The sequence below is a fragment of the Medicago truncatula genome, chromosome 3 (genome assembly GCF_003473485.1).
Source record: "Medicago truncatula cultivar Jemalong A17 chromosome 3, MtrunA17r5.0-ANR, whole genome shotgun sequence".
Lineage (NCBI taxonomy): Eukaryota > Viridiplantae > Streptophyta > Magnoliopsida > Fabales > Fabaceae > Medicago > Medicago truncatula.
Genome location: NC_053044.1, coordinates 326,202 through 350,602, shown reverse-complemented (window position 1 = coordinate 350,602; position 24,401 = coordinate 326,202). Strand labels below are relative to the sequence as shown.

General features: G+C 34.4%; 1 protein-coding gene across 5 annotated transcripts; it reads left to right on the top strand.

The window, feature by feature from the left end:
• Window positions 1-16,966: 16,966 nt before the first annotated feature.
• LOC11405354 (splicing factor U2af large subunit B) lies at window positions 16,967-23,751 on the top strand. 5 transcript variants are annotated; one of them, XM_039831189.1, is made up of 12 exons: window positions 16,967-17,254; window positions 18,428-18,825; window positions 19,031-19,150; window positions 20,226-20,293; window positions 20,998-21,068; window positions 21,151-21,204; window positions 21,300-21,359; window positions 21,666-21,839; window positions 21,936-22,388; window positions 22,485-22,620; window positions 22,823-22,890; window positions 22,991-23,376. In XM_039831189.1, exons 1-12 carry the CDS (start codon window positions 17,114-17,116, stop codon window positions 23,003-23,005), a joined length of 1,758 nt encoding a protein of 585 aa, XP_039687123.1. In that variant the 5' UTR covers window positions 16,967-17,113; the 3' UTR covers window positions 23,006-23,376. The 5 variants fall into 5 exon arrangements, with proteins under 5 accessions (XP_039687123.1, XP_003598049.2, XP_003598047.1 ...); XM_003598001.4 differs by lacking the exon at window positions 22,991-23,376 and adding an exon at window positions 23,453-23,751 and having other exon boundaries at window positions 16,971-17,254; window positions 21,157-21,204; XM_003597999.4 differs by lacking the exon at window positions 22,991-23,376 and adding an exon at window positions 23,453-23,751 and having other exon boundaries at window positions 16,971-17,254.
• Window positions 23,752-24,401: the final 650 nt, after the last annotated feature.

The window sequence follows — 24,401 nt, the reverse complement described above, 5'->3', positions numbered from 1 at the left end:
TTTTAGATATTTGATATGAATGAAAGTGACAAGAAAGTGAAATGAAAGAAAGATATTTATCTATCAAATGACAAAAATGACCCCATATTTAAATAAAATAATTTATAGTACATATACATACAAAAGTCAGAGTTTATAAAATAAATTTAGAACAATATACTTGTGCTCTTTTCAATTTAGCATAAGACAATGTTTGGTTCTAAGGAAAGGCAATGGATAGAAAGCACCAAAGAATGAAAGTTTATTGAAATGCGTGCTTTCATCGTTTGGTTGATGTGTTAGTGAGGAAAGAAAGTTGTTTTAGGGTGGGACCCACGTCTAAAAACCTTCCCCCTAGACTGCGCGGAAAGCTTGAGAGGAAGGTTTTATTATGTAGTTTAGGGTGGTCCCTCCTTTTTAGGGCGTCCCTCCTTTTTTATTCACTTGTTCAAAAAAACATAAAATTGCAAATTGCTATGTATCACATGAGTGAAAAAAAAGGCTTAATTACACATTTGGTCCTCGCATTTTGACCAACTCACGAAAATGGTCCTACCTTTTTTAAATCAAACAAAATCGTCCCTAAACTATATGTTTTTTGCAGTTTTAGTCATATCTCCCTATTTCCAACTCTAGAAACGCACAGAAATGACAGTTTTAATCCAACCACCTATGCTCAACCATAAAATAAACAATGAATAAATCATGTGGGTACAAGGAATCTACTTTGTTCAACACACAAACCAAGAAAAACCCTAATTTCTAAGACATGTTTCAGGTATGTAACATATCTCGGAAATTAGGTTAGTGTGCTGAATAAAGTAGATTCCTTGTACGCACATGTTTTATTCCTTGTTTACTTCATGGTTGAGCATAAGTGGTTGGACTAAAACTGTCATTTATGGAGTTGGAAACAGGGAGATAGGACTAAAACTGCAAAAAACATATAGTTTAAGGACGATTTTGTTCGATTTAAAAAAGTTAGGACCATTTTCGTGAGTTGGTCAAAATGGAAGAACCAAAAGTGTAATTATGCCAAAAAAAATTGAAATTTCTAATGATACACATGAGTTGAATTATAAGGAGGGACCACTATTTTTAAGTTTTTCATGTCTACTCAAAATGAAAAAAAAAAAAAAAAATCATAGTTTCTTCATTGAAATACAAGCAAAAGTTAAATCACTTCACTTATAAAATTAGTGAAAGACTGGGGTTGTTCTCTAACACACTCTTTTAACACACTTCAATTAAAATTTTTCACATCGTCGATTATTTCTATTGCATTAATCAGGTAAATGGTTCTCCATACTATTTGTCAATTAATTTAATTTTTTATATTTTCAATAACTCAATTCGTTAGTCATGGAGGGTAATTTAGACAATACACTATTTTTTATTGGGATCACATACATTGAATATGATCACCCACCTTTCTTAATATGTGTAATAATTTGATCATTATACTAAACTAAAATGCACTTTTTAACTCTTTAAGTTTTAAAATCCGGGGACTATCGTCCCCTATTTTAAAAATAACACTTTTGATCACTTAACTTTAATCCATCTTACAAAAGTGATATGAAAATGCTATAGATTAAATATTATAAAAGACGTGGCTTAGACGAAGATGATAAAACTAGCAATAATTTCATTTGTGAAAATATCTACGAATCCATACTTTGTAATAAGGTTGCTTAGACAATTGACATAATTATTAGTTGAGAACAATGTCAATTTCTGTGATATCATTTTGCATGCGTGGCTTTGGAGAATGACAAGAGCTGTTATGTGCGTGTACGTGCATATATGAAAATAAACACAAGTCACATAATAATTGGTACAATCAAACCCTTGGGAATTTATTTAGGGGAGACAAAAAAGTATTACAGATTTGTCATTTGTGTGGTAATCGAGTTCCACCTTGGTCAATTAGGAATTTCCCCCTCGGTGTGTACTTTTGTAATCTCGTCTAGAGATCTATCATCGATCAGGCTTAATATCACATGTATTCCTCGTTAATTACCTGGCTTGTCACACCCTAAATAAAACAGATTTCATAAAAAATGATGAGAATACTAATCTATTACTTAGGTCAAGAGTAAAAGAAATAGAATGGGTTATTGGTATAAGAATTTGGTTCTTCATATATGATTTTTTTAGTCATCAATAATAAAACCTTCTAAAAATATCATTTGTTAATATTTTATAATCTAAAACCGGTTTGAATTATAAAATCCGAAAAGTTCTTAAACCGTTGGAGCACCTTAGAGATGTTTGTGTGATCTCTGTAAAACTACATTTCAGATTGTATAATCTGAAACCCTTTTAGTCATTTCAGATTATAGAATCCGAAAAGCGTCGAACACCCAAGAAAAGCCTAACTTTGAAGTAAGAAAAGGTAAAAAAAGGTACATTTCAGATTATATAATTGTTTTTTGGCTGGGACATGCATAGGATAAAAAATTACTTCCAAATGATATAAACATGCATTCATGATCGTATAAAATATATACTTAAATAAAAACGATAAGAAACAACACAATTTTCATACAATAAATTTAAAATTAAAATTATCCAAATGTTATAAACCAAGTGTTTACACATAAAATTCAATATTAATGATTATCCAAAGGTTACAACACCAATGAAAAGGGTAAGTAAAGAGGATGCAACAAATCTGAATTAAATCACTTTGACTGAAATGCCAAAGCTGAAAAAGGCCAGCAGATTATTGAACATTAAACATAGTATTAAAAACGCAAATCACCCATTTATCATGTTGAAGGAATTGAACGAATTATTTTTTAGTGGAAAAGGAATTGAAGGTAAATGATGATCACTGTAACACCCCGTTTTCCTAATATAAAAATTTCAAACATATAATCAGAGTAAACAACAGTTAACAGGATATTACATTCTTAAAAATCTTCAAAACATAGATAAATAATAATTTATCCTTCATCAACCAAATAGCAGCGAAAATAAATTCTAATCATCATAAAGTCTTGGCACGCAGGCCTCATTAAACATCTCATAATAATTCAGTCTAATATCATAAATGAACACGTAAAAGAATGAAGCATGTAAATCATGAAAACCCCATCCTGTTACGTATCAGAGCGACCTAGACGACACAGTGAGGCAAGGCCACTCACGACAGCAATCTGCACACTAAGCTCGATCACCTACAAGTTACTCATACGAAGAGCAACATTTTCAAGCTGAAGGGGTGAGATTTCATAACACAATAATATTAATCAATATAATTCGAAATCATAATTAACATCATAAACAGTCTTAATCATCATTGCATCTTTGATAACAATTAACAAGTAATCACAGCATTCAATCATCATCAATAACATAACATCTTTAGACTCGACAAATGCGACAATGCAACTTAGACCTCTTATATGCATGTGGTACCAATCGTCATCAAAGTATTAATATACTTATAGCATCGTGGGGAGGACAAAGCTCCAATCATGGTGAGGACAAAGCTCAAATCGTGGTGAGGACAAAGCTCAATGTATGCTCATGCATGGACTCTATCAACAAAACATCTTAATCATCAAATCTCTTATACATCCAATAATTTGGAGTTCATCATCAATTTAATTATCTTATTCAGACTCATGCAACTTAGTTAATTAACAATAGCAGCATAACTAAGATCACATCAACAGCTTAATATCAATTCATCTTCAACAATTTCTTGATCATTCAATAATAATTCAAGTAATGCAATCAATCAATAAATCACATTATAATCACTTAGCATTTCATAATAGCTTCACAGTTCTCAGTTAATATCTTAAATAGGTCTCATTAGTACCTAAGGTTCCTTTTCTAATCAATCCAAGCAACTCAGGTCTCAAAATCCTCAAAAGCACTCAGTTCTGGAAGTGCTCGCGAGGCGAGAGCATCTGCTCGCCATGGCGAGTACAAGCCAGATTCCCAACTAAGGTTGTTCCAGGTTCAATCTTGTTCTAAATCATCCTCTAATCTTTAGTAGACACCTAAAGGTACTCAAAGGCATCTAAGGTTCAACTCAAAAGTCAAAAACTCAGAATTCGACATGCTCTCTGGTCATGCTCGCTATGGCGAGTAGGGTTGCTCGTTGTGGCGATCTACGACATGTAACTCGCGAGGCGAGGGTTTTGGCTCGCGTGGCGAGCGATGAACTTCATCACTCGCGAGGCGAGGATCATCGTTCGCCAGGGCGAGCGATGAATGTTCGCTCGGGCAGAATGCAGTTTTCTACGAAAAATCATCTAATCACATGGTTCTAAGCCTAATTTCAATTCCAGAATTCATCCTAAACATATTCTAAGGTCAAGGGACAGTTTCTACATCAATCTAATCAATTTTCACCGTTTGATCATCAATTTTAGGGATTTGACCTAGTTTTCGTTTCCTCCAATTCAATCCTAATTCTTGCTAATTAATCATCAGAACTATACTAATCAACATTACTGAATTATTAGTCTCACCCTTATCTTGTTTGAAGAAAATCGCAGCACTCTAAGGTGATTCTCCCTTCTCTTGGCTTTTTCCTCCTTTTTCCAAAGTTTGATCGTACGTGCAATTGTTTTCTAAAAACTAGGTTTTCTCTTTTTATATCTCCACCTAAAATCTTATCTTATCTCACTTTCTCCCCCAAAACTCTCTAAAATCTCAAAACAGCCCTCAACTAAATATTTTATTTTATTTTCAAATCTTATCTTATTTAACAATAAAATAAGTCTCATAATCTCATCAAATCATCAAAACACATCAACATCATCCAAATCATCTAAATCAACAAAACTCACACATATATTATATAAATATAATATAATCGTCTAAACTCGATTAAATAATTAATTAAACGAAAGTGGACGTTACAATCACCATTAAGGAATTGAAGGTAAATGTGTTATGAATTATCTTTGACTATGCATATTACGTAATCAACTAAAATCAATGCATTTCTTCAAAAAAAAAAACTATAATCAATGCATATCATTTTCATTCAAAACAAAATTCTTGCAGTGATAATATATGAGTAAATGGACATTTCTTAACCAAAATTCTTGCATGTTCAATTTTTTTTTCAGGGAATAGTGGCATGATATTTTTTTTTAGGGAATAGTGGCATAATTTTTTTTTTTTTTAAGTATGGAATAGTGATATAATTTTTTTTTATCACAGAAATACCCTCAATCAATATATAAAAATGAGTTGGGATTAAATGACATTAAAATGTCAAAGTTAATTTGATACCAAATTTTAGCCTTGATTGATTTTAATTAAATGATGATATTGATTAAGTTAAGGTGGTCACGCGATGACCATGTTGCCGTCAAGTCTAAGTTTTGGTCATTTTTCTCTCATTTGCTCCCATTTCCATGAGTTAGTGTGTTTTCGATATGACCTCTCATCTCCTCAGTTATCTTAAAAAATGAAGGTTATAGATTTGCTACTCTTAGTTTTTTATGTACTATGTGTAACGCCCTATTTCTATCAAAGCGATAAAATTCGCGAATAAAGCATATATTCAAGAAATAGACACTACGTCATCATACAAAATCCAAAACAACATGCATGTATAAAATCTCAACAGTCGCATGAATAATTAATCCCAAATAATAATTCATAATGATAAATCCAAATATCATAACCAATCACTCTCAACCACAAGTATGTCAATTATTTCACATTTATGGGAAGAGAAGAACCAAGAGGAAAGGCTGCCGATCGTTAATCTTAAGGTAAGGGTGGGACTAGCATTCAATCTTCTTAAGCCTATGATTCTGATAATTAGATTTAACATGTTGGAGGTTTAGTTTTGAGAATTGGAGAATTAGGTTAAAGTGAAGAATTGATGATTAATTGATGAAAAGTTGTTAGATTGATGTAGAAACTATTTACAGACCTTAGATAATCCATGAGATGATTACAGGAACCAGTTTTGAGGTTTAAACCATGTGAATAGGTGAATTTTCGTGAAAACTGCAATTCTGCCCGAGCCAACATTCATCGCTCGCCTCCCGAGTGATGATCCTCGCCATAGCAAGTGATGAACTTCATCGCTCGCCTCGCGAGCAAATTTCATTCGCCTCGCGAGTTGCACCTTGCAGCTCGCCATAGCGAGTTGATCAGTGTGACAACCTGATTTTGAGAATTAACTTCTTAAGTTGAACTTTAGATGATTTTGAGTGCCTGAATATGTATAATAATGATTAGGAAAGATTGTAGAATGAGATTGAACTGAGAATAGTTTAAGAATGAATTTTTGGGAGTTGCACCTGAACTCGCCATAGCGAGTAGAGGCTCTCGCCTCGCGAGTTACCAAGTTACAGAACACCTTGTTAGGTTAAATGTGACCTTTGTCGTACAAGTTGATGTGAGTTGATCCTTGGGGTAGGAATGGAGGTTGAATATAATATTACTAATGATCTGTGAAGCTGTTATAATATGATTTAATGTTGATAGTAATGTAATATATTTGTATATGCATTATGTGAATTATATAAGATGTTTAAGTTGATGTTGATTATCATTTGATGTTGTTATATCTTGAGATGTTTACGTGCTGCCTATGTTGCTGTTGTTGGTTATGTGAAATATTTATATGCCTTATGTGGAAAATGTATGATGTTTAAGTTGTTGATGCTTTTCATTAATATTGTTATGTTGTGAATTGCTTGTGCTGTTTCTGTTGCTGTTGAATATTGATCAAGTTGCAGGTGTTGGTCTAAGTTGTAAAGTTGTAAGTTGTCGTTCCAAAGTATTGGAGTCTTAAGTTGTCGATGTTGTCTAAGTTGTAAGTTGTCGTTCCAAAGTATTGGAGTCTTAAGTTGTCGATGTTGTCCAAGTTGCAAGTTGTTGAGTCCATGCATACTCATTCATGTTGGGGGCTTGATGCCCTGGAGCCTTTGCTCAACACGTTCGGGGCTTGATGCCCTGGAGCCTTTGCTCAATTAAGTTGAGGGCTTGATGCCCTGGGAGTATATTAATGCTCAAATAAGTTGAGGGCTGGATGCCTGTAACGCCCACTTTTATTTAATTAATTATTTAATTGAGTCTAGACGAGTTATATTATATTTATATAATATATGTGTGAATTATGATGATTTATGACGATTTAGATGATTTGGATGATTTTAGATGAGTTACGTGTTTTGATGATTTTTATGAGGTTATGAGACTTATTTTATTGTTTAATAAAATAGGATTTGAAAATAAAATAAAATATTTAGTTAAGGGTTAGGAGGAGATATAAAAAGAGAAAACTTAGTCTTAGAAAAATTAGTACGTACGACTGTTTTTGGAGAAAAGGGAGAAAAATCCATAGAAGGGAGAATCACCATAGAGAGCTGCGATTTCTTCATACAAGGTAAGGGTGAGACTAACTCTACAATTCTATTAATCATGTAATCCATCCGGTTTTAGTAGCAAGAATTAGGATTGAATTGGAGAAATCGAAAATTAGGTCAAATTCTTAGAATTGATGATTAAACGGTGAAAATTGATTAGATTGATGTAGAAACTGTCCTTTGACCTTAGATTATGATTAGGATGAATTCTGGAATTGAAATTAGGCTTAGAACCAAGAGATTAGATGAATTTTCGTAGAAAACTGCATTCTGCCCGAGCCTACATTCATCGCTCGCCCTCACGAACGATGATCCTCGCCTCGCGAGGGATGAAGTTCATCGCTCGCCAAGCGATCCATTTCCCTTCGCCTCGCGAGTTACAAGTCGTAGCTCGCCACCGAGCAACCTTACTCGCCATAGCGAGCATGACCAGAGAGCATGTTGAATTCTGTAATTTTGACTTTTGAGTTGAACCTTAGATGCTTTTGAGTGCGTTAAGATGTTTATTAAAGATTAGATGATGATTTAGAACGAGATTGAACCTGGTTTAGCTTAGAACAACTTAAGTTGGAATTCTGGCTTGTACTCACCATGGCGAGCAGATGCTCTCGCCTCGCGAGCACTTCCAGAACTAAATGCAAGTTAGTATGTTGCGATCTATTTCGCATAAATTGATTAGGGTTGGACCCTTAGGTAGTAATGTGACCTATTTAAGATGTTAACTAAGATCTGTGAAGCTGTTATGAAGTGTTAAGCTGATTATAATGTGATTTAATGATTAATTGCATTACTTGAAATATTATTGAATGATCAAGATGTTGATGAAATGAATTGATATGATGAAGTATAATATTGTTGTGATCTGATTATGCCGCTATTGTTATTTAACTAAGTTGCATGAGTCTATACAAGATGATTATGATGATGTTGAACTCCAAATTATTGGATGCATATGACATGATGATTAAGATGTTTTAGATGATTGAGTCCATGCATTAGCATACATTTGTTGGGGGCTTATGCCCTGAAGCTTTGTACTCACCACGATGGAGCATTTGCTCAAAATAATTGTTGGGGGCTTATGCCGTGAAAGTATATTAATACTATAATGCTGGGGGCTCATGCCCTATATTGGTACCACATGCATATAAGAGGTTTAGGTTGCATTGTCGCATTGTCGAGTCAATTGATGAAAGATGTTATGTTATTTATGATGATTGAATGAAGTGATTACTTGACATTTGATTATCAAAGATGCAATGATGTTTAAGATGTTTATGTTGATAATTACGATTGTTGAATTATATTGATTAATATTATTGTTTTGTGAAATCTCACCCCTTCTGCTTGGAAATGTTGCTCTTCGTATGAGTAACTTGCAGGTGATCGAGCTTAAGTTGTTGTTGTGCTGTCGTGAGTGGCCTTGCCTCACTGAGTCCTTGGTTGCTCTGATACGTAACGAGATGGGGTTTATGATATGCATGCTTCATTCTTTTACGTGTTCATTTATGATGTTTAACTGAATTTTATGAGATGTTTTTATTAGGCCTGCGTGCCAAGACAATTTTATAATTTTGAAATAACTCCGCTGCGATTGATTAAGATATTTTGTTGGAAGTTAAATTGTTATTTAACTGTTTTTAGATTATGTGAAAGGTGATATCCCGTTTGTGATGTTTACTCTGATTTATGTTAAGAAATTTTTATGTTGGGAAAACGGGGTGTTACAAGTACAGGCTAGATTCCCAACTAATGTTGTTCTAAGCTAAACCAGGTTCAATCTCATTCTAAGTTATCATTTAACCTTTAATAAACATCTTTAGGCACTCAAAAACATCTAAGGTTCAACTCAAAAGTCAAAAATACAGAATTCTACATGCTCTCTTGTCATGCTCGCTATGGCGAGTAACATAGTTCGCTGCGGCGAGCTGCGACGTGCAACTCGCGAGGCGAGGGTAATTGGCTCGCGTGGCGAGCGATGAACTTCATCCCTCGCGAGGCGAGGATCATCGTTCGCGAGGGCGAGCGATGAATACAGGCTCGGGCAGAAGTGTAGTTTTTACGAAAATCCATCATCTCACATGGTTCTAAGCCTAATTTCAATTCCAGAATTCATCCTAAACATATTCTAAGGTCAAAGGACATTTTCTACATCAATCTAACTAATTTTCACCGTTTAATCATCAATTCTAACAATTTGACCTAATTCTCGACTTCTCCAATTCAATCCTATTTCTTGCTAATTACAACCAGATGGATTACATGATTAATAAAATTGCAGAGTTAGTCTCACCCTTACCTTATAGATGAAAATCGCAGCCCTAGGTCTCTCTTGCTCTTCTCTTGTCTTTTTCTCCCTTTTCTCCAAAAACAGTCGTACGTACAAAGTGTTTCTAAAAACCTAGGTCTTCCCTTTTTATATCTCCTCCTAATATCTTATCTTATCTTTCTTTCTCCCCCAAAACTCTCTAAAATCTCAAAACAGCCCCTAACTAAATATTTTATTTTATTTTCAAATCTTATTTTATTAAACAACAAAATAAGTCTCATCTCCTCATAAAAATCATCATATCACATAAATCATCTCAAATCATCGTAAATCACACATATATTATATAAATATAATATAACTCGTCTAGACTCAATTAAATAATTAATTAATTAAAAGTGGGCGTTACAGTTGCAACTTCGGAAGTATGCTCCGGATCCATCTCCGTGATCCAAAGAGATGATGTCCAAGTTAGAGATAACCTTACGGTTGAGACCTTACCGGTGAGAATTGAAGATCGAAAAGTGAAGACGTTGAGAGGCAAAGAGATACCTCTTATGAAAGTCGTTTGGGACGGAGCGACTGGTGAAAGCTTAATGTGGGAGATAGAGAGTAAGATGCTGGAGTCTTATCCAGAGTTGTTTGCATGAGGTAAATTTTCGAGGACGAAAATCTTATAAGTTGGGGAGAGTTGTAACGCCCACTTTGATTTATTTAATTATTTTGTTGAAATTAGAGTCTATTAAGATGATTTATATGATTTATATGATTGATGTGATTTTTAGTGATTATGTGATGTGTTGTGACTTATTTTATTATTTAATAGAATAAGATTTGAAAATAAAATAAATATTGAGATGATGGGTTGTTTTGAGAATTTAGAGAGATTTGTGGGAAAAAGAGGAAATAAGATAAAATAGATGGGAAGAGATAAATAGGAGAAACCTAAGTCAGAATTGTTTTTACGTACAACCAGTTTTGGGAGAAAAGGGAGAGCAAGAGGAGAGAAGACCAAATAGAAGCTGCTGATCGATTTTGTTTAAGGTAAGGGTGAGACTAACATTCAATTCTCTTAAGCTGATAATTTTGATGGTTAGATATAACATGTGTAGGTTAGTTTTAAGAATTGGAAAATTAGGGTTAAGAGTCATAATTGATGGATAGATGATGTAGAATTGCTAAATTGATGTAGAAAGTGTGGACAGACCTTAGATAATCCATAGGATGATTATAGGAATCAGTTTTAAGGTTTAAATCATGTGATTAGGTGGATTTTCCTGAAAAAATGCATCCTGCCCGAGCCTGAATTCATCGCTCGCCTCGCGAGTGATGATCCTTGTAACACTCCTTATTTCTATTAAAGCAATTAAACATGCGAATAATACATTTATTCAAGCAATAGAGGCTACGCCATCATTAAAAATTCAAAACTAATAAACATGTATATAAACCTCAATAGTCGCATCGGAATATAAACCAGAGTAATCCAAATATACATGTCATGAATCAATAATTACATCTACATAGATGCATCTTAAAAATCCCAACATAAGGGTAATCTCCAAACATAACAAAGTCCAAGCAAAAGATAATCTAGACTGACACAACGAAGCCTAGATCAGAGCCGACTAAACACTAAACACCGATATCGGAGAAAGCTCCCGATATCCACCAGCACAAAAGACTCACCAAGCACTACTCCTGCTCAACGTCTACCCATCCATACAGACAGGTAGGCGGTTAAAACCACTAGGGTAAGTATTACATCATCATAATCCAAATAACAGTTAACATGAATATTTCAATATAAACATCATGCACTTGATCAATAATAATATTCTCATATATATATACTTACATCAAAACCCCAATATCTCATATTAATAAATCACCAATCACATGTGTCATGAACAAACATCAATGCACAATTATTCATACACAATCACCAATCACCAATCGCATTTCCAAATAAGACTCATGTCATGATATGCACTTATTGACACATAAATGCATGTGGTACCAGATCACCTCAAGGTCGTCACCTTCGATGCAACAAAAACATCGTATGTAAGAGTTCACACCCGTCTTACATAATTTCCGAAGTAAAAGAGTTCAACCCTTTTACGACTACAATCTCAACACGACTATGATACATGGACATGTAACAAGACTCGATAATGCGACAACAATCACAATTTTCTCCACAATATATAGGATAACACCCAATTATATTGTTCATTTCCACATCATTTGCATTATCAAGAAAACATGCCCATACACGATTAAATCATAACATTCATCATCACCACATTAACATGATTATCAATAATCAACAATGTCATTCAACATCAACTATTCACATATAGTTTCACCAATTCAAGCATTTCTTACACCTTAAGTAAGATAGCATACACATCTGATGATAAATATCATATCCAACACAATCATTCATTCATACAACTTCACTTAGTCATATAAGAATAGTCACCACAATTTATAAGACAATTGGTTCAAGAAACATTTTTGACCAAAAACCATATCAAGTGGCCACCGGCCAACATTGACAAACTCCGAGACAAAACGACATAGACAAGTGGGAAACCTTCAAACAATCTTAATCGACAATGTATTCATGAAGTTAAGTCGCCTCCGGATTATTAACATTAACCCAAGCACAACTTAAGTTCATATGAAAATCCCATTTCACAACCTTTCACATTCCCACCCGAAACATCACTTTCTACATGATTAAGATGTTTGACCACTCTTACAAGTATTACCTAAGTCTATATGAGCTGTAGGTTCAACTTGCAAGCTTCACTAGTTTACAAAAGTTATTTTCGACAAAAGTCTAGAATTTCCAAAATTTCTTAAGTTAAGACTCAAATGAAAAATTTCAAGTTTAGGCAAGCTAATCATTGTTCCAGTAGGTTTTAGGGGATTAACAGTAGTTAAACATGCTTAAAGAATCATTTAAGAAAGCTCAGATTGGCCCCAAAGACACAGAACAAAAGATTAATGTGGCTGAAACTGGATCTGTTCGCTTAAGCGACCACCTGATTCGCTTAAGCGAACGAGTTACAGTAGCAAACCACGTTGTTCGCTTTCTGGTCGCTGACTGGTCGCTCACCAGTTCGCTTAAGCAACCACATGTTCGCTTCAGCGAACGAGTTCAAGTAGCTACCAGAAAACTTCGCTTACCAGCTCGCTCACCGGTCGCTTAAGCGACCCAACCTAGAAAATCACTATGAATGTTCGCTTACCAGGTCGTTTAAGCGAACCTTCACAGGTTTGCAGAAAATGTTACGGGTTTGGACCCCTTTTCACCCCAAATCCCCAATTTTGATCCCTCATCGTCCAAATGTGTTTCCAGAACATGTTTATAGGTCAATATGACTAAAAAGACTCACAAAGACTCAATCAAACTTGAAAACACTTGACAATTGGACTAATTCACCATTTTCATCAAAACACCAACAACATCTCATTTCTCCACAACAAACCAAGAATTATACAAACTCAAGCCATGAATTATCATCAACAACATGACTAAACAACAACAACAACAATTGATCATGAAACATATCACAATTCATCAACAACAATGCATAATTCACCAATTTAGCATATTTTCACACATACCCATTTTTCATACTTTGAACATACAATTCAACTAACAACAATTCAATCATTCATAACTTCATACATCTAAACATGTCATCATACTTAGAGCACGAATTTCATCACTTATGAACAATTAATCAATTCATCCAATTAAGCACTTATCATACAAATAATTGAAAATTACAAAAGTGATTATGATGAATTCTAACCCCCTTACCTTAGTAGGTTAATCTCCCTAGCTTAGGCTTCAATTTTGCTCCTAGCTCTTCTCCCAACCCTTGATTCTTCAAGTCCTCATCTCTCTACCCTTTTCTCCTCTTGCTCCCACTTTCTCTCTCTATTCACTCTCAAAAATATCTTATGAAGGAAAGTGTGAGGAAATTCCCATAAGAGTAGGTTTTTATACCTAAGTCTTCTTATTGGGCCTACCCCTCCACTTAATGGACTTAACCTATTTCTATTCACATCTCAAATGTTTCTATACTCTAACCGGTAATTAACTAATAACGGTCAAGTAACGGTAAAATGTCACTAACGGTCACTAAACGGTAAAATCTTAGTTTTACTATAGTAACTTAGTAAAATAACTATTATCACTAATCACTAAAAGTAATTCCCACCAAAAATTATAACTTTACTCGTTCTCACAAAATGACCAAAATACCCCTAAGTCCAAAATGACTAAAATACCCTTATAACACGGAAACCCATGAAAATGCACCCAATGATGAATAATCAAACACAAGCACATAAAACACATAATAAAAGTAATTAAAATAAATCTAGCTGAAAATCGGGCTGTTACAATCCTCGCCCTCGCGAGGATGAACTTCATCGCTCGCCTCGCGAGCACTTTTCCTTCACCTCGCGAGTTGCAACTTGCAGCTCGCCATAGCGAGCAGATCACTCGCCATAGCGAGTTTGACCAGTGAGGAAACCTGATTTTGTGATTTAACTCCTTAAGTCGAACTTTAGATGTTTTTGAGTGCCTGAATATGTATAATAATGATTAGGCAAGTTTTTAGATTGAGATTAAACACGAGAAATTTTAAAAATGGGATTTTTGGGTGAAAAATGTCAAATTCCCGAGAGCACCCAATTTTAGTTCGCCAAGGCGAACAGCTTACTCGCCAAGGCTAGTAGCCTTTTTTCTGAACTCGCCATAGTGAGTAGAGTGGCTCGCCTCGCGAGCTGCACAGATTCAGTCAGCCTTGTTTAGGGCTTTGCGATCTTTGTCGCACGAGATGTTATGAGTTGATCATTGGGATATGAATGGAGGTTGATTATGATATTACTGATGCTATGTGAATCTATTGTAATGTGATTTAATGTTGATAGTAATGTAATATATTTGTATATGCATTATGTGAATTATATGAGATGTTTTAAGTTGATGTTGATTATTCTTGGATATTGTTATATCTGGATTGTTATTGTGCTGCCTATGTTGTTGCTGTCTATTAATTAAATTGCATGAGTCGGTCTAAGATGAAAGATGTTGTTCCAAATTATTGGAGTTATATAAGAGGTCGATGTTTCTAAGATGTAAGTTGTTGAGTCCATGCATACTCATTCATGTTGGGGGCTTGATGCCCTGGAGCTTTTGCTCAACACGTTGGGGGCTTGATGCCCTGGAGCCTTTGCTCAATTAAGTTGAGGGCTTGATGCCTTGGAAGTATATTAATACTCAAATAAGTTGAGGGCTTGATGCCCTGGATTAGTACCACATGCATGATTAAGAGGTGTAGGTTGCATAGTCAAGTTGAAGTCGCATTGTCGAGTCGAGTTCTTAAGTTGTTATATTTAATGAAGTGTTTAATGAAGAATGATTATTTTATGAAATGTTGGTGATGTTTATGTTGTTAAATATAATTGATGAATTATATGCTTAATATCATTGTTTATGAAATCTCACCCCTTCTGCTTGGAAATGTTGCTCGTCGTATGAGTAACTTGCAGGTGATCGAGAATAAGTTGTTGTAGTTGCTGTCGTGAGTGCTTTCCTTCTCACGTGTGTCCTTAGGTGCGCTGATACGTAATGGGATGAGACTTTGTTGCATGTTTTTCTATTCCTTACGTATTGATTATGAAGTTACATGACTATGTTTTAGATTGGATATTTCATGAGATGTTTTGATGAGGCCTTCATGCCAAAGACTATGTTTAGATGTTGAATTAAATCCGCTGCGAAGTTTTGAATATTATGTTGAATGAACTTTGAAGGAAAATTAGTTAATTATACCATTTATGTTGTAAGAAATGAAGTGTGACATTCCGTTTGTGATGAATACTCTGATTAGTTAAATGAAATTTTTATGTTGGGAAAACAGGGTGTTACAAAGTTCATCAGAGTCTGAAGGCAAGAAGCAGGAATTAGTTAAACTCAATTATTTGAAGACACATGATTGCAGGAGGAATAAAAACCTGGAGCAACGGCTATTTCAGAGGAATTAGAAGGCATTGAATGCTTATCCACTGAAGAGCGCATGAAAAGGACAATAGTACATTGTACAACCACTACTCCACTCTCATGTCTGCAATAGTACAAGCTACAACTATGTCTACGCTGGTTAATTCTCCAAACAAGGAATGAATTTCAAATTATTCTCTCCTAGGACATTAACCAAATAAAGAAACAGATCATTGGTGATGATCAAGTTTCAACAACGACTTTTTTAATGTGCTGGCAATCCTCAATGTATCTTTCACACCTCTATATAAATTATTCTCTATTAACACGATCATAGCGTTATGCGTTATCCCTCTATAGCATTTTTTGGGTCCATCGTTACTCGCCGCTATCCTCAATTGACTACTATGATACCTAATAATGATGAACTCTGCTAAAATTAGGTAGAAACTAGTTAGTAATTAAGGAAACAAGTGACTTCATGACTTAAATTAGTCCAGTAACTCCATTCTTCTCGCACCTTCGTAAGGTAGATGTTGATAGGACTGTCTGTTTGTAGAATTACCGAGAGGGACAACGTGCTATGTACTTGTAAGATTCATAGATGGCTCCCAGCTGCACTTAACTACTGTTGGCTTCCAGCTGCAGTTAACTACAACTGGCTTTGCTGCACTTAAGTGCAGTTCCAGATAAAGAATCAATTGTGATTAGGTGTTTCGGTCGAAAAATCAAAATAAATCGAGGCTTATTAGGAATGCCATCAAACTTTACAGACACTCTATATGTATTTTTATAGAGCTTTCTGCAAAAAACCAACTCATAATTTAATTTTTAGGTCGACGTCTTGATGTTTTGGTTTCTTGAGTTTTTGACGCATTAAAAATTAATATTTAATCCATCCGTTTTCGGAAAATTCTAATTTTTTTTGATGTCCCTAACATGTGTGCAAAAAATAATGAAAAAAATTTAACCTCTATATAACATATCCGGATGCGCAGTTGGAAAAATATTGTGATTTTACGCGTTTCGGTAAAAAATTCAAAATAAATTCAAGCTTAGTTGAAATACTATGTAACTTTGCAAATCCTCTATATGTATTCAGACTTAGTCGAAATACTATGTATTTTACAAAACTTTAGAGACATCTCTATGAAAATACATATAGAAGATGTGCAAACTTCAGTAGCATTTTAAATAAGTCTAGATTTTTTTATTTTGTAGAGAAAATGCGCAAAATCACAATTGATGCTGCAACCGAACTTAAGAGCAGATGAGAGGCGGTACTTAAGTGCACTTGGGAAGATAGAGAAGCAGTTAACTACCGTGGGTAATTCTGGAATTTCCATGTGTTTTTAGGAACTTGTTGAAGTAAAAAAGAAACAATTTTCATTCATAAATCACAACGAAACGAAAAACTGCGATAAAAATCGAATTCACTGATTCGAGAGAAGAAAGAGAGAGAAAGAGAAAATGGGTGAATACGAATTCGAAGACGAAGAGAGAAAATTCCAACAACAAGACGAAGATCATACTCACAACGATTCTTCTCCACCACCACCACCACCGCCACCACCTGTTGATGAAGAAGATCTCACCGATTCCAAAACCAACGTATTTTTCCTAATTCACGGTTCCTTTACTTTTCAATTTCAATCAATTAGGGTTTTTCTTTTGTTTCCGAATTGAAATTCAATTGTAACGGCAAATTAGATATGTGTTGGTTATGATTTGATTTTTCGATTAATTTCTGATTCAATTGTATGATTAATTAGGGGTAAGTATTTGATTAATTGTATGATTGATTAATTAGGGTAAATACTTGCATTGATCCGTGAAATTGTAGGATTGTTTTGAAGAAATCCCTAATATTTCAAAATTTTAATCAAATTTGACCCTTTGGGGTTTTTGTAGGACGAGAATTGCATTAAGTTGGTATTATTAGGGATGAATTTGAAATTAATTGATAAATTTTATTAAAATTTTTCAATTTTAGGAAATGTTTAGAATATTGATAACCTAAGGTTCATATAACTTTACAATTTCTGGTAACTGGGTACTGTATTGGTTTTTTTTTTCTCTTACTGATGTATTTAACCTGATGAATCCTCTTCATCGTTTTTTTTCTCTCATAAATGAAAAATTCTGCTGTTTGATGTATTTAATTTGTGAACATAATTTTGTGATTTTATATAGCATTTTAAGATTTTTCATTTTAGGTTTAATTGCACTCTTGGTCTTCTATTGTATAATGTTCACGAAAATAGTTCCCTTTTCAAATAGAAATTTTGGTTCTCAGTTATTGTAATTGTTTCATTTTCGATCATTACCCAGCGTTGTCTCATGTGAATTTTAGCCCCAAAAGTGGCATTTTTTCTTTAGATTCAAAACTGGGCAAAAAAAATCACTTGTGGAGCCAAAACTCACCATTTTTTAAGACTATCTGGTTTGGGATCAAAGTTGCACCAAATGTGATATTTGAAGGACCAAAAAGTTCGATTTTAATAAAGAGGAATATTTTTGTTAGTGAATAGAGGGTTCAAAAGCATAATTAACCCTTTACATAAGAAATTTTGAAATGCTAGATGGTTGTGGTATTTTCTCTTACATGCAATGTGATATGGTATTTGTGATTGTGTATACCTATTGTTTTTTTCTTAATTATGCATCTCTTTCTCTGTTGTGCTTATTTATCAACCAAATTTTATATGCATCATAACTGTTATCATCAAATTTGTAGATATGGGTTTGTTCACCCTTGTTAATGTTTTGTTTGTTTCTTGGCAGCTTGGTTCTCGTGATAATGACAGAGAATCCTCCAGAAGTAGAGAAAAGGAGCGGGAGAATGGGAGAGAAAAGGAGAGAAAAAGGGATAAGGGAAGAGACAGGGATAGAAGCAGGGACAGGGATAGGGAAAAAAGCAGGGACAGAGAGAGTGAGAGAAGCAGGGACAGAGAGAGTGAGAGAAGCAGGGACAGGGTCAGAGATAGGGAGAGAAGCAGGGACAGGGGCAGAGATAGTGAGAAAAGCAAAGACAGGGAACGCGATCGGGATGGGGAGAAGGAAAGGGAGAGGGACCGTGACCGTGACCACCATAGAGATCGCCACAGGGATCGTACTGAGAGAAGGGAAAGGGTAAGGGATAGAGATGACGATGATTATCACAGAAGCCGAGGCTATGACAGGTAAAAGTTATTTTCTGGTTTGGTGCATCAGCATCAGTTTTTTATTTTTTATTTTTAATGTTATCTATTGATCTTATGTGAGGATTTACAATTTTATAAACAAGAACATCAGAAATATTTTAATTTCAGCCAATTGATGTACTTGCTATTCATATTCTTTTATATCCAATATTTATTTATTAACTAACATTGTTTGTTGGTATAGACGAAGGGAGTATGATCGAGAGGATAGACATAGGAGTAGGCGCCGGTCTCGATCTAGATCAAGGTCAAGGGCTCGATCTGAGCATAGATCAAGGTCACGTTCTCGTTCACGCTCCAAAAGGTAATTTTTTATTTAGGTGTGCACTAATAACATAAAATGCATGTGCTGGGTCTGCCATTTGTAAAATTTCAAGTTCTGTTTTGTTCAACAAATATTTAAAGGACATGCGCATGGGGACTGGCATAATGTTGTGTGAATGCATGTGGAAGGGACTAATAACTTACTTAGTTATTAGATGCCATTTTATTACAGTTTTCATGTGATATATCCTTGATAATTTGATCTGGTCAAACTACTTTCTAGATCGTTTTTTTTTATATCATTAAATAAAGTCTTTATAGTTTTTAAGATTTAGAGGTCAATTAGTTGGATCCAGATATGGTTTTTGATAGAACACTATGGCGTCATTTGATACATGTAGCCGACCCCACTTAGTGGGATAAGGCTTGGTTGTTGTTGTTGTTGTATAGTTTTTAACTTTTTAACAATGACCTGATAATTTTAAATTTTTAACCAAGTTGCATGAAGCTTACACCACTCTAAATTAGTTACGTTGACTTGAATTTTGTGATTCAGACAATCATTTATTTATAAATATACATTCAAGTATTGGTCATTTCACTCTTTAGATGATATTAAACTTAATTCAATCTTAACAGTGCTGTTGGCCTTTTGAGAACTTGGTATGTGTTTGCTTTATGTTGAGCCGACAGTAAATGTTCTTCGAACCTGCAATAAGTTGTTCCAGTCGAGTCCAATGTGTGTTGAGTATGTTTGGATAAAAAACAAACAATACTGTTCATTATAAAATTTTGGAACTCCATGGACTTGGAAGTATCTCTTAAAACTAAAGGACTTGCTAAGTAATTTAACCTTTTAATGTAAGGAATATTATGACTACACCACCTAAAGTATGAACAACTGATAAGGGCCTGTATATTCATTATTTCAAATTTCATAGGTGGTGGAAGGTTGCCTTGCTGCTAAGTGATTGTAACATTTTAAAAACCACCCATTTTTTATTTGTGTTGGATGCTATTAGGTTTAATTTGAATTATTTATTATTTATTCATACATGTTCCTCTGCATGAAAAGCAACATTCATCATTGAGAAACTAATTTGATCTACTTACAGCAAAAGGACTAGTGGTTTTGATATGGCTCCCCCTACTTCTGCGATATTGGGTGCTACTGGTGTTGCAGGTACACTTTTTCATGTGTATATTACAAACATTTTTAATCTTAACTTCTTTTTTTTTTTTCCCTCTTTTTTGTTGGTGTTGATCCTAGTATGGAAAATTCATATCAAATTACATGGTGTTTACTGTTTACTTGGTAAGATAAGTATCAGTTACTACTGGGTATATAGCTCTTGAATACTGGTTTCCCTTGGTGTGTAATTTTGTCTTTCTTTTTACTTAGTGATACTATTCTGGAACTAAATGGTGCTTTGGTTTTTTGTCTTGTTTTTGGTGTTTGTTTGTTTTGTTGTATGTCTTGTTTTATGCTCTAAGAAGGCAATGTTGGGCTACTAGCCCCACTGTGCTGACAATGGGCGTGAGCCGACATCTGTAGCTTTTATGTCCAAGGAGGAATCAATGCACCTGTTTTTGGTGGGTCTTGTTCATCTTCAACTGGAAACTATTACCTACTTCGGTAGACTTACGAATATTATCTTTAAAGCTTGTTTACAAATTACAATATTATTCAATCTTATTGATAAAAACATAATATAGAATAAAAATAAAATTATAATATAGCAGTGAGGTGAGTTTATGCTTAAGCTCATGCCAGTTGTAGCAGAAGTCAGTTGATCATTAATAGTGTAATAGAATTGCAAAAGTTGTAAGGTATGGGTTTATTTATTTATTTTTTCTGAGATGCAATATGCCTTGCTGTACTTGCAGGTCAGATCACTGGGGCAAGTCCTGCTATTCCTGGAATGTTTCCAAATATGTTTCCCCTGCCTACAAATCAGGTATTTTTCTTTTTATTCCCAATTCTGGTTCTGCTGGACAATGTTATATCAAATTCACTACATTTTTGTTTGTCTTTTTAAGGTGCAGCCGTTTAGTGCTCTACCTGTCTTGCCAGTTCAGGCTATGACACAACAGGTAAAAGAGGAATTTCTGTGAGATGATGTTTAGTATTTCCCTTTTAGCATTGATTTCCCTAACTTTGTCCCGTTTTTGATGTACCAAACATGTAGGCTACACGACATGCTAGACGGGTATATGTTGGTGGCCTCTCTCCTACAGCTAATGAGCAGGTAATGTAGAGCAGCTCAAAATGATCTTTCCATGTTGGTTCATGAATGAGAATGGCAAAGCTAGTTTCATACCCTTCTAAATTGCCTATTTGTCATGTAGTTTCCATGTTTCATAAAATGTTGAAGCTTTTTAGAGTATGTTACTGGCTTACTGCACACTCTCTATTAACTGATTCTTGTGATTTGAGTTTAGGAAGCAATTAGGACATAGTTAAGTGGAGAACACGTTGGATACATTTTTTAATCTAGTTTTGTTTGTGCTACTTTTGGGTTTTAATATTTGCTTCTAATTTTGTTATGCTGCAGTCAGTTGCAACTTTCTTCAGTCAGGTTATGGCTACAATTGGAGGAAACACCGCTGGTCCAGGTGATGCAGTTGTGAATGTTTACATTAACCATGACAAGAAGTTTGCCTTTGTGGAGATGAGGTCCGTTGAAGAAGCCAGCAATGCAATGGCTTTGGATGGAATTATTTTTGAGGTATCTTTGGACTATAATTGATGGTTGAGATCTTTTTGTTCTGTGAGATTGTGAGTAAATATATTAGTGTTAATTGTAATTTCATTTTTAATTCAGGGTGCACCAGTGAAGGTCAGGAGACCTACTGATTATAATCCGTCTCTAGCTGCTGCCCTAGGGCCAAGCCAACCTAACCCAAACCTTAATCTGGGCTTAGTTGGACTATCACCTGGCTCTGCTGGGGGACTTGATGGTCCTGATCGGATTTTTGTTGGTGGAGTTCCTTATTATTTTACTGAAACTCAAATCAGAGAGCTTTTAGAAACTTTTGGTCCTCTTCGGGGTTTTGATCTAGTGAAAGATAGAGAAACAGGGAATTCAAAGGGTTATGCATTTTGTGTTTATCAAGATCTTGCAGTTACAGATATTGCCTGTGCAGCTCTCAATGGAATAAAAATGGGTGACAAGACTCTTACAGTTAGACGAGCTAATCAAAATACAAACCCAATGCAGCCTAAGCCTGAGCAAGAGAGCATTTTAATGCATGCACAGCAGCAGATTGCTCTGCAGGTATGATGGGAATATTAATTTGGATTGTGTATCTTCCTTAAATTTTTTGTGCACGAGTTTGAAATTTTAATTGTTTTGAACTTTTAATTTTTGTAGAAACTTATGTTACAACCAGCATTGGTGGCAACAAAGGTGCTGTGTTTAACTCATGCAGTTTCTCCTGATGAGCTCAAAGATGATGAGGACTATGAAGAGATTCTTGATGATATGCGACAGGAATGCTCTAAATTTGGTAATATTTGTGTTCTATAACATTCATTTAAATTGTGTTATATGCTTGTTTTACAGCCTTTTGTAATCTACATTATCCCCTAAAGAATCAGGCCTAAGTTTCAAACTCAAAGCCTTCATAATTCAGTCTTTTACGCGTACTTGTTTCATTAATTGCTTTGAAAATGTGCATATTTAACTCTTTATTTACACAATATCTGCAGGTAATTTGGTTAATGTGGTGATCCCTCGCCCACGGCCTGATGGTGAACTGTGCCCTGGAGTTGGAAAGGTTTGCTTTTTTGACCTATTATTTTGGAAATTCTCTACTCTTTTGTCTCTGGTCATATTCATAATCTTTTGTTTTTTGTTTGTCTGTGTTTGTCCTTCAGGAAATAATGGCGTGATTCATGCAGTCAATCTCATCTAGCAAACAAAGCTTTTGATGTTGTTTTTCTGTTATATAGAAATTGAAAAATTGTTTCGATTTAATTTATATACAATGTCAATATAAAGAAGTTCTACACATGCATCCAAAACGAGTATGCCAATTTATGTGTTTAACTCATTAATTGATGTGACAACACACATAATTGGATGCATGTGTAATCTTTTTTTTACACTGACCGTGCATATGAATTAAACTCCTTTCCTTTTTTTTTTTTGGTGAAAAAACTCCTTTCCTATTGCCAATGCTGCATTACTTTTTTTTGAAAAAAAATGGGAATTTGTCAGAAATACTTATGGAAAATGATGTAGTTAGTAATTTGCTGATGAATCAATGTTTTTTTTTTTTGGTTCTAGCGATTATATATAATAAATTGTCCTGTGAGAACCTGTTTTCTTTTTTGCAGGTATTTTTGGAGTATGCTGATGTTGATGGTTCTACCAAAGCCCGTTCTGGACTGAATGGAAGAAAATTTGGTGGAAATCAAGTAATTGCTGTCTTTTATCCAGAGAACAAATTTGCTCAGGGCGATTATGAAGGCTAATTGTGTTCTTGTTACTTGGATTGTATCTTTATTTAAGATTTATATGCAGGGATTGTTATATTTTGTATTTCTAATGAATTATCAGCTGGAATAGAACGTGATGGAGGATTTGTTGATATATTTATTTGTTCTAATACAATAATATACTTGTTTGTTTTCAAGTAGACTTCATATTTAATCAAATTGAAACTTGTTTTTTAGTGAGCTGGTTATTATGATAGGTTGTGTTTGAGAATAGGTAAGAACTGAGCCCCTCATTTAAGAAACTCTAAAATACACAAGAAAAAGAGGGCTTCAAGTAATATATATTTTGAAGTAAATATTTTTCCTACCTACTACTACTTATCCATCAACTCCCTCTATTTTGTTTTCAACTAGTAAGTTATATGGTCTACAATACAAACAAATTGCAACTAATTCTACTACAAACAAATTAATTAAGGATTTATTTACTTCTATATAAGAAGCTTTATTGAAGAATATTTTATGGAATCCATTCAATTTTTTTATTACGACAAGACATTTATTTAATCAAGTTAAGACTTTATCATAAATGTCCCGTTCCGTTCCGTTCCTTCCGCCATCATTTAATCATTAATTAAAATGGTTGTTTCAAATTATTATACGCCATTGTAGAACGGATCCATGTGAATGCTATTAAGGCCATGACTATATATGAATCGGATTATAAACAATATCACATAAAGTAGTTACCTATAACCAATAACCAATACAATACATATCTGGAAGGCATGCTCCTGTTAAGTTTTTCGGTCACGAGATTGAGCCTCCAATCACCGATTGATTGTAA